We start from the raw sequence: 11892 nt of genomic DNA, 5'->3' as shown, positions 1-11892 counted from the left end.
AAGATTGGCTGTAGTAGAAAGTATTGTGAAAGTACTATGAAACTAATAATTTTGCATTCATTGACCTATTAGGTGTGTTTTTTATTACAACCGGTCTTAACTGGACAAAAAAAACGCAGTCTGGGCTAAGCAATTTACTTGTTAAATACAACAACACCTTAGCCTCTTGGGCTTAGTTGTTTAGCCCGGAGATTTCTCTGGGCTTAACTTTTTGAAGAGTTTTAAATCTGTGCTACCAAACTAATTTTTTCATAAATTGTTTAGAATTTGTTTAAAAACGTGAAAACTCACGTTTGGAAGGACAAAATGTATTAAAATAGTTTTGCTAGCATACATTTTTCTATCTCTTTGTAAAACATACATGAAAAATACAAGAAAAGGACGAAAGCGAAAAATATGACAACTCTAAATTTTTGTTGTGTCTGCTGTTTTCGGAACATTCAATATACAGTGCTGCCAAGATTTCAGGTTAAGCCCCAAGGCGTTTTTTTTGTCCTGTTAAGACCGGTGGTAGTAAAAAACACACCTATTATATATGGATTGCCAGGACCAGGTTCAAGCTATGGTGGCGCCGCTTGGTAGGGCAGCGGGAAATAGTAATTTGACATATAATAGGTCAATGCCATATATAATAGGTCAATGTTTGCATTATTAGTGTGAAATTCATTAGACCCATTTCACACGTCGTCAAAAACCGGTCCGGTACCGGGTAAACGCCCCTTTTAGATGGTTGCAAGGTACACAAATGTGTATCTTGTAAACTACCAAAAGGGACGTTTACCCGGAACCGGGCCGGTTTTCGGCGATGTGTAAAATAGCTCTTAGTTGTGGTTAAACGTCAAAATTTGAATTCGATCCTACACTGTTCTTCATTGATATTTCAAAAAATTTGATTGTTATAACCGCACGCACAATTTCTAATAAAAACCAAAATTAAAAACATGCTCATGAACTACCTAATACATTTTTTGCATCAAGGCAATAAGTGCTTTCATTATTATACATAGTTGCGTTTTTTTACAAGCGATTATTTGCGATTAGGTTAATGTCTGAAAAATACATGCGCTTTTTTTTACATTATTTTATTTTGTGAACATTCCCTCAAAACGAGAAAAACGGGGTTGCACTCACACACTTGCAACTTTTTGTGTATGAACACAAAGTCGAAGGAGAAATCGTGGTGAAAAAACCAATACATATAAAATCGGCTCCGCGGTGATTATAATTTTAATACTAATTTGAGCCGCCGTGGGACCCGTTTCGTAGTCGAGGTCGGACTCAGGCGGAGCGGATTCGGACCGAGGTTGGACTCGTTTGCTTGAAGGGTTTTTTCGGATTTGCGTCATCTGTCAATGTTTTGAAGACTAGGTTTGCATTGGAAGCAGTGGCGTAGCTAGCCCCTTGGGGGCCCTTTATCCAAAAGTTTTTTGGGGGCCCCATTCCCCTAGATTGATACATAACCTTCCCTTTTTTCAACTAAAACACTTGAAGCAGAAATACAATCACGCTTTGCCGTCGATTTTGACAACTGCCAAAAGTTCAAACATACGAAATCTGTGTAACCTCTCACAATGACGCTTTTTCTACGTACGCTTTTTTTGACAAACGTAAGGAAACGTACAAAAGCGAGCAAAAGTTCAGTTAGGCTCAACTTTTGCTCGCTTTCTGACATTTATCAGACAAAAAGCCGTTTTTTATGATCTCACTTGATCCATATAGATAATTAATTAACACGTATTACAACAACTAAATGAGATCTTGCTTTTCATCAGTATCACGATTTGTGATCTTGCTTTTCATCAGGATCACGATTCGTGATGTTGCTTTACATCAGGATCACTAATCGTGATCCTGATGAAAAGCAAGATCTCATGTATTTGTTGTAATAGGTGTTAATTAATTATCTATATGGATCAAGTGGGATAATAAAAAACGGCTATAGTTACAGTCACCCACACTGAGTTTTATTGTTAGTTCTCTTTAAAAAAGAATTTATTCATACAAATTATCGATAACTTGTATAGGATTTTTATCTCGGCTAAAATTTAGCTAGATCTGCGTACCACCCAACTAACATTTCAGCTTCGGTTAAGGTATTACAAAAGCTACATTTCAGCTTCTTTTAAACTTTAGTAAGGTTGTTGGGCATGGAAAAAGGAGAACGTTATACAAGTTTGACTCTCTATAAGGATCTTAAACGAAGCTTTACCGAAGCTTTGAGATTTGACAGATAGCTTCGGAACAGCTTGTATAGCTCTTTAATACATGTCTTATAGAAATTAAAAAAAAAAAAAAAACAACTACAAAAACAAAAAAGAATTCTTTTTTAGCAGGTTTTAAATCATGAATTTTATCTTTTGACCTGATATTATATATAACATTCCATTAGTATTTAGTATATCTATTAATAATAATTTGAAAAGTATATAATTTTTTTACCACACCCAGGAATCGAACTTCGTACCGGCTTGGTAAGTAGTCCATCACTCTACCCACTCGGCCATCCTAGTATATTTATTAATGAAATCAAAAACTTAATCAGTTCAAATAGCAGAAATGTCAAAGAAAAAAATGTCCGAGCTAAATTATTCAATGTCAAAACCAAAAATCAAATAAAAACTTGGTAATTTCTGTAAAGCCTCTAAAAATTCACTAAGCAAGCTTATCCGAAAAATAAGCTTTCTTCGTTTAAGTTTCTTTAACAGTATTTAAACAACTTATTAGAAGTTATTAAACAAGTCCGAGCTTCTATAAGCGATTAAACTCTGAAGCAAGCTCAATACAAGCTGTATACAAAGCAGAACCTGCGAAATCTCAATTTATAGAAGCTGTTGTGCTAGTTGGGCAGGCCTTACATGAAGCAAATCTTTCGCACACGCGAAAACGTTTGTTCGCTTATGCGATACAGAATGTCACTATTGAATTTTCCCATGCAAAACCCCATATAGTCATCATATCGTCGGCACAACGCCAAAACCGCGAATCTGCATTTTTGGACATTTTCACTTTAATGTGTCATTTTACTTGTTATCGGTCCCTCAATTCACTGCGTCGATCCCAATCCTCCATCTGTTGCTTAGGAGCTGGTAGCTTACTACTAGTAGATGGTTTATTTAATCTAGTACTTTCATCTACTCATGCTCTTCTTCCCGAGTAGATAGTCAGCTATTACATGAAGCCTCAAGAGGCGCGCCTCTTTTCAAAACCAATGAGTGCAAAAGAGAAAGAAGATAAAACAAAAAATTATCCGACCGGAGAGTCATGGGCCAAAATTCCGAGACTCTTTTTTGACGTTTCTTTTTCCACTCTTTCTTTTTTCAACATTCCCTTTCATTTCTTTTTGCTTGGAATACAACAACAACAATACTGAAATCAAAAAAGAAATGTCAAATTTGAGTCTTTGACTCAAGAGGCATCGTGTAATAGTACGCGCCTCACAGAATGATTATCAAAAGAAAATTCGAAAAAAGAGTCAAGCCTCTTGAGGCTTCATGTAATAGCTGACATACGATTTGTATTGAATTCGTTGAAAGTGCGTTCCATTGAAAATCGCTAGTAAACTACTAGTAGTACAATGGAACAGGCCTAATATTAGTAGATTACCTCCTCCAATGGAACAGTGCTATTATAAAATCGACCCATCTAGCTCTCTTTGTGTATTTATTTTTTTTAACCTTTTTTTTGACATCCTTCAAAATACCGTCGTTTTGGCATCACTCGACTTGAAAAATTAAAAATTTTTTGTAATGGCCGCGCCACGGGACAATAAACAATTTATAAATAGAAATCAATTTTAATTCTTCATTAAAAAAAAATGTCTTTCCCAATCAAATCAACTTGTAAAATAATAAAAAGTGCAACATATAAACATTTGCCTTTAGTTAAATGTTTTTAATTTCACTTCAAATACCCTAAAAAAGAATTCTTTAAAAAAGAAAAATTCAACAACTACAACTGTATGGCATCGAACTAGACGACGACGAAAGAAAAAAAAAAAAAAAATTAGAAAAAAATCAGAAAATGGTGCATCGCACCCTATAAATTTTGTGTGTGAGTTTTTTTCAAAGTTTATTATTTTTATTGAAAAAAGCAAAAAAAATGTTTATTCAAAACTGTGATTGTTTAAATTATATGTAAAAAAAAAAAAGAACATTTTTAAACTCAATTTGAGGAAGAAGTGTTTTTTTGTGAAAAGTAGAAAAAACTTGTAAAAATGATAACATACAAAAACAATGCCATTGGTCAGGTATCACCTGCAAATGCAACAACGACCAACTCAACTCCCGTCAAGGCATTCGTCAATAATCCCCAAATGCAACAGCAAATTGTCAACATACAAAATTTGCAAAACATTCCGCATCAATTTATTCAGGCGGCGGCAGCGGGCAACCAGACTGTGATTCAACAGAATCCATCTGGCAATAATATGTTCTCGATTGTGCAACCAATGCAGACGGTGACAATCGATGGCCAAGAGGCTTTTTTCATTCCCAATATAAATTCGCAGCTTGCCGGAGCGCAACCAATCAATTTTAACGGGCAGCAAGCGTTTCTTGCTCCCAATGGTCAGATTATTCGCGCCCCACTTCCGCAAGCGACTAATAACACTGTGCTTCCAGCTCAGTTTATTCAGAATCTCGGTCAGACGATGCAGCTGCCGAGTCAGGTTGCATCGGGAGGTGGGAATGGCGAAGCAATGTTGACTATTCCTGGGACGAATATTCAAATTCCCATTGCCCATTTGACTAATGCCAATGCTGTAGTTCAGCAAGGTGCTGGGAATAGTCAGAATGCAGCAGCAGCAGCTGTTCAAGCTGCTCAGCAGCAACAACAACAACAACAATCTCAGCAGCAACAAGGACAGTCGCAATCACCGCAGCAGCAGGCGGCTGCTGCTCAAGCTGCTGCTCAGAATCAAGCAAATCAGCAAGCGGCTAATACGACGACACTTCCGGCGACGATAACGATTCCCGGAACGAACATTACAATACCCACTTCGATGGCAGCGGCAAATGGTCTTCTTGGAAACATTGGTAATCTTTTAGGCCAGAATCTAAATACAATCAAAGTGGAAGGACAAAATATACAATTGCGTCCGGCGGGAACTTCTATTCCGCATGTTGTGCAGTTTCCCTCAGCTCCCATTGCACAAACTGTAGCTGTTCAGATACCCATTCAAACGGCTAATGGGCAAACTATATACCAAACTGTCCATGTGCCAGTTCAGCAGTTGGGAATGCAAGGTTTGATGCAGCAATCTCCACAAATGCAGATTATTCCACAATTTACACAATTTGCTAATGTTATTACGCCAAATGGACAAATACAACAGGTGCAATTGTCACCTATCAATCCAATGGCTTTGCATGCTGCTCAGCAGCATCCGAATGTTATTATAAATCAATCGAATTTACAAAATGTTGCAGCGGCTGCTGCAGCAGCAGCTAATCAGGGTAACAATGCGCAGGGTGGTCAGCAGAGTAGTAACGCGGGAGGAGGTGGTGGAGGGAATAGTGGTCAACAGCAGCAGCAACAAGCGAATCAAAGTCAACAACAGGTATGAGAAATGTTTATAATTAATCTTTAATAATTTTTATCATTTATTAGTTTATAACAGAAAGAGATGTCAGTATTGCAGGTATTTTTTTTTTAATTTACACTTTTATGAAAACCTTTTATAAGCCAGATATTTATAAATTATAAATGAAATGCAGGATCTAGAATGTTGAGTACTAGATTGATTGTAATGGGGTTACAAAGACTTTTTCTTGACAAAACTTTTGCGAGCAGAGGTAAAGGGCCCCAATAGCAACTCTTAATAGAAAGCTTAATGCGGATTGTTACTTGTCCACCTTTGCCGGAATGATGTGTCTTACTTAATTCAACCGGGATGAACAAACTTGGGACCTATTAGATTGGGGTCTATACTAAGTTTCACTGAAAAGTTACAATAAAATTGGTGAAGCATCTAGACTTAGGAAAATTCTATCTGCTAGTCCAAATATGTCTCCCTCATTATATACCAAAGCAGGAAAATGTTATCAAGTAACTCCAAAAGATTTAAGTCTATCATTCTTTCTGTTGAAATTTATGGAAAAGTTATAGATATCCATTTACGACAGGGAAACGAGACCTATCTAATCTACACGGCATAACATGCCTACACAATGGGTTAAAGGATGGATTGTATATAAATCCCTATAAAACGGAACTTGTCCTCTTCACGAGGAAATGCAAGATTCCAGGCTTTACATCCCAGACAATCGAAGATGTAATACTTACTCTAATACTTACTCTAATCTGGCTAAATATCTGGGATTAATTATTCTCTGTAGCTCTCCTAAGTAAGGATTGGATTGGTAAAACATTTTATAAGGGCTTTGATGGACTCTCAAAATCCAATTCAAAGACCTTAGCCCTCTTCTCAATACGACGAATTGTTTATAAATCGTTTGCTTTTTCGCAGCTGCCAGCTATTTCTAGGACCGTGTTAGTGTTATGAATATGTTCAGTAGGTTTATATCTTTTAGTTTATAAAACATTCTGACCAACAATCTATGTAACTTTTTATATCAAAACGGTGTATCCCAAATTGTTCATGATCGCTATTCCAACCTATTAACCTTTGCAAAAACATGGTAACTCCAAAAAATCACTTTTATCATTCAAAGTCTTAAATGTTTATTAAAATATTGTATTGTGTTGTATTTTTAAAGTATTGATTTCAAACAATTTAATTCGCTTCTGATTTTGAATCATCGCATCGATCAAACAAAGAGCGCAATAAAAGTAGTCTAGAGACAGTAGCCAACAGTCGACAGACAGAAGTCGCGACAATTTTGTTGATATGAAGTCACACACATGCAGATATGTACAATATACATAGGTATATTGTAGATATTTTATAAAAATCAACAAAATTCAAATGATCCTCATCAAGACATTTTCATTAATATTGTGAAGTAGACAGAATAATTGTAACATAGCATCTTCGTTGGCATATGCTTAAAATATAGACACCAATCAACTTATGATGTGTTGGAAATTTCATGTGTGTTATACTTTTTCCATCTGTAAAACTACTCATAAAAATTTTTTATTATAATTTCTTTGTTCATAAAACATTGAAGCCTTAGTTTAAAAAAACATGATCCAAAAGTTCCTACAAAAAATCTAAATCATCTACAAAGTTTGAAACCAGTTAAAAAAACATATAGTTATTTGATCCGATGTTATCACGGAATACCAAATGAAATTGAGTTAGAAAATTTTTTGTTATAGAGTCGGACGGAGTAAGTGTACCCACTTTGGACTTTGAAGCAAGATTCCAACCGAAATATTGAAGATATAATACAGAGCTTTATCAAAATGCAAAGCTGCATATTTTAGCTACTCATTATTAATGAAAAAGCAAAGCAAGTCAAATTGCGTACACTTGCCCCTACATAGGGGTAAGTGTACGCATGGGTTAGGGTAAGTGTACGAACGCAATTTGACACTTACGTTCCAAGGTTTTATTATTAGTAATATACAAAATTAAATATTTTGTTTCATACAGAAGCCGCAAAATTGAATTTTGAATGTAAACAGATTTTTTTAACGCACTTAAAGTTCTGGAACTCCAAAGACGGGGGTTATCATACAGAAAAAATCAAGGAGGACACTTTTATTATATGTTGTAACTGTATTTTAAATAAAAATGATTTTAAACAAAAAAAATAAATCATTTGTCGTTAGCCTTTTAAGACTTAAGCCAGAAAAATACATTTTTTACAGAATTTACTTGTTATTCCAAGTGAAAGTGTGCGTACACTTGCCCCCAAAGTTTTGCGTACACTTACCCCCATCGCAATTTTTTCAATATTTTGTTTATTTTGAACAAATTAGCAACAAATCCAATAAAATTTTCACTCAAACACAATGTTTATATAATATAATCAATAAATTAATCAGCACTTAATGTGTTTTAATAAAATCACTGAACACTAACACGTTTTTAAAATAGAGAAATATTTTAGTAAAACTCAGCTTTTTTGTGTTTGGCCTTCCTTCACAAAACAAACAAAAGTAAAGTGGGGCAACCAATGACCCAAGCGAAGGACATATACCTGCTTAATTGTGCATTTACAGATACTTAGTAATTATTGTCATTTTCGAGAAATTAACTGTGCGTACACTTCCCCGCTGCGTACACTTATCCCGTCCGAACTTCTTGCTTTATTGTATTTAAAGTTAATTTATTTTTTCACAAAAAATGTGTTTGAATAACCTTCCTGAACTAAAAACATGGTCGTTTAGTCCATACACAACAATGTTGTGTAAACTCATGGTTTCAGCAGCTGAAAAATTAAAAATGCTAAAACGATTTCTTAACGAAAATCAGTTTAATTTTTTTAAACATTTTTTTACTTGCTCTATAGGGCAAGTATTGGTTTCGTGTCAAAAAAAAAATTGAGGTTTTAATCAAAACCAACATTACGATGATGGAGAATTCCGAAAAAGTTGGTCCCGCAATTCCGTCCGTGCATCTGTGCGTCCATCTGTACACATTTCCACAGCCTAAACGGGTGAATGGATTTTCTTCAAATTTGGTACAGATGATTTTTATGGAATTCTGAAAGTTGGTTTTTTTTTTGTTTTTTTATATCTCGTTTAGAACGTATACCTCCCATACGAAAAAATACGATATTACGAATTTCTCGAAAACGGCTCTAACGATTTTGATTAAACTTTGTATACGTAATATTTAAAGCAGTGGCAATAAAACTGCATTTTTATTTTTTCTCAAAAAAGTAAAATAACAAAAAATTTTTTTTTTTATTTAACAAAATTTTGCCCTAAATGTCGGCTCTTCCCCAATATCAATTTTTTAAAAATTTAGATTCAGCTTTTAAAATCTTCAAGTAGACTAACATAAAAGTGCTTTGAACTGCAAGAGCAAGTATGTGCGACCCCAGTCGTGCATTTTATTTGTTGAAGTAATTGAGATTTGAGCTTAATAATATCGTATTTCATTTGATATACAATAGATATACGATTATCAAGTAACCATTTCTTACACCATTAAGATAGTCTTAAACTTTTGACCTGCCGTATATTTGGTGGGTTCGAGCCAATGTTTTTTTTAAATATTAGCCCTCCTACCAAGGCACTCATTCTAAAATTCAATTATTACCAGAAGACATCATTTCGAATATAGGCAATTGAATATTTGCTTTCTCAAAATCGTTAAATGTGAAAACGCTTTCGTCATGATCGATATATCAATTGTTCTAGAACCAAAGATATCAAAAATTCCACAACTTAAAAAGTTTTATGATTTCTTCCTTCTATTTGGCCTTTAGTGTTTATCTAAAAATTCTCAATCGGCTTTTAATCGTAAGACGGACTAGTTTTTATTGCGTTCATAATTGACTCCACACCGTGCTAAAAAAAGGCCACATTATTGCATTTCTACCTCCGTATTTCAGTGATTTAAAAAATGTATTTAAGGTTGTTTTTGTTGGTTCATAAGACGCCATACATATGTTTTTCGTTTGGACGTTAACCTTCAAAACATCGTCTCATCATTCCAAAGCATTGATAAGTTTGAAGGTCTAAAGGCCAATAGTCGAAAATCTACGTATCAATTGGTCTTTTATTACGGCCTCGTTTCTTGAGCCGGGCATTCCCGACTCGATTTTTTGCGCTTTTAAACATTTCAATACTTCAAACCAAGCTTTATGGAGTTCCAGCCTAATGGAATATCTTAAATCATTCACTTCCTTATTTATTTGTTAATAAAACTATTCAATGTTCTAAAATTAATGAGTTTTATTTTACAGGCTCAGCAAGAAGCAAATGCAGCAGTTGCTCAACAACAACAACAGCAACAACAACAGCAGCAGCAACAACAACAACAACAGCAACAGCAACAACATAATCAGCCCATCACGATAACCAACGCTCAAGGCCAACAGTTAACCGTGATTCCAGCTCAAGCTCTACAACAATTTCGACCAGCAGCACCAGCTAATACCAGCAACATAATTCATTTGCCAAATCTACCTGGTCTTCAGGCATTGCCAATACAAAATATTCCCGGCATAGGAAATGTTCAAATAATCCAAGCACATCAGCTGCCACAAAATATTCAAGGTTTTCAGAACTTTCCCGGCGCCCAGGTAATTTCTGCAAATGTTGCTCAGCAAACCAGTAATCAACAGAATCAACAGCAACAAGGGCAACAACACCAGCAGCAACAGCATCAGCAAGTAATTGTAACGGCTTCAAAAAACGAGTCGCAGTCTCCTCCCCAGATTACACAGACGCTTATCGCGAATATTAAACAAGAGCCACCAGATATAAAATGGGTAACAGCCACTGCAGCTACTCCACAGCAACAACAGCAGTTGCAACAACAATTGCAGCAGTTACAAGCAGCCCAACAGCAACAACAACAACAGTTGCAACAACAGCAGCAGCAGGCTCAACAACAACAACAGCAGGCGCAACAACAAGCGCAACAACAAGCGCAACAGCAAGCGCAACAGCAGGCGCAACAGCAACAGCAGCAACAAGCCGCACTTCATCAAAATTCAAATGCGAATATCACGGTTACAGAAGTTTCGACCCCAAGTCCAATTCACGTTGCGTCGCCGGGGCAAGCTCAGCAGCAACAAAATGCACAGCCAACTTTCACAACTGTCTCAGTGGGCAATACCAGCATAATGCAAATTCCAGCGACTAGCACTTCCTCTGGACACCAACAAGTGCAACCGCAACAACAAACGCCAAACACTCAAGTGTCGAGTCATCACCAGCCACAACAGGGCCAAACCTCTGTCAACGTCAACATCAGCGTCAATGACAGTTCAAGTGAAACAAAACCGCGACTTAAACGCGTCGCATGCACCTGTCCCAATTGCAAAGAAGGTGAAAAGCACTCTGATCGCAAGAAGCAACACATCTGCCACATACCCGGCTGCAACAAGGTCTATGGCAAAACCTCTCACCTGAGAGCTCATTTGCGATGGCACACTGGCGAGCGTCCTTTTGTCTGCTCGTGGCTCTTCTGTGGCAAACGTTTCACGCGATCTGACGAATTGCAACGCCATCGCCGAACCCACACCGGCGAAAAGCGATTCCAATGCAGAGAATGCAACAAAAAGTTCATGCGCAGTGACCATCTCTCCAAGCACATCAAAACCCACTACAAATCGTCGCGCTCCCAGCTCGACTTGATGGAATCATCCATCAAAGAAGAAAAAGAACTTGAAAGCATAGTGGCGGGTTTGGGTCATATGACAGGTGCAAAGACCATAACCAGTTCCAATGGGATTGTAACAATTGAACTACCATCGGTTGCAGGCTCAACCAGTGACATGGGCGGTACACTCAGCCAATCGCCAGAGCCATCATCGGATGGCAGTTGCCCCGAAGACGATAGCGGTGATGAGGAGAAAATGATGATCACAATTGGCGATATGCCCGATATGGTTGGTGAGAATTCCAACTAGCATACGGGCACCCTGTTCATGGAACAGTTTGGGAACTTCGACTCCAGTGGCAAATTTACCTTCGAAGAGTTTTAATTCGCAGCATGTAGCATGCTATTAGGATGCCTGCAGCGTCTGTCTGTCTGTCCTTTTTTCTCTGTGTACATAGTTTTTGCTTTAATCAAAGGTTTTACTTTATTTTTTTTTATGTTTAAATAGACTTTATAATTCACTTCACTTGACTTCCCTTCCTTTCTTCCTATCTCTATCTCTCTCTTACACATAAAATGTATCATAATAAGTTTAAGATAAAACCCAGAAAAAACAAAAATATTCTCACATAAAGTGAGTTATTATAAAAAAAAAGAAAAAAAAAAGAGAACAAAAAAAAAAAAAATACTGACACTATTGTGTT

At 36.5% G+C, this 11892-nt stretch overlaps 1 protein-coding gene across 1 annotated transcript; it reads left to right on the top strand.

Moving 5' to 3' along the window:
* Positions 1 to 4107: 4107 nt before the first annotated feature.
* Positions 4108 to 11853, top strand: LOC129913999 (transcription factor Sp4). The gene is made up of 2 exons (XM_055993019.1): positions 4108 to 5557; positions 9825 to 11853. The coding sequence occupies exons 1-2, from the start codon at positions 4214 to 4216 to the stop codon at positions 11496 to 11498; spliced, it is 3018 nt and encodes a 1005-aa protein (XP_055848994.1). The 5' UTR covers positions 4108 to 4213; the 3' UTR covers positions 11499 to 11853.
* Positions 11854 to 11892: the final 39 nt, after the last annotated feature.

This window comes from Episyrphus balteatus, chromosome 3, assembly GCF_945859705.1.
Source record: "Episyrphus balteatus chromosome 3, idEpiBalt1.1, whole genome shotgun sequence".
In the NCBI taxonomy this organism is placed as follows: Eukaryota; Metazoa; Arthropoda; class Insecta; order Diptera; family Syrphidae; genus Episyrphus; species Episyrphus balteatus.
This window is presented reverse-complemented; position numbering and strand designations above follow the sequence as displayed.

What these genes read in the sequence shown, in the direction of transcription:
- LOC129913999 (XM_055993019.1), top strand. Translation starts at nt 4,214, where the DNA reads ATGATAACATACAAAAACAATGCCATTGGTCAGGTATCACCTGCAAAT. An exon ending in CGAATCAAAGTCAACAACAG is followed by an intron (nt 5,558 to 9,824) that starts GTATGAGAAATG and finishes TTTATTTTACAG; the next exon opens with GCTCAGCAAGAAGCAAATGC.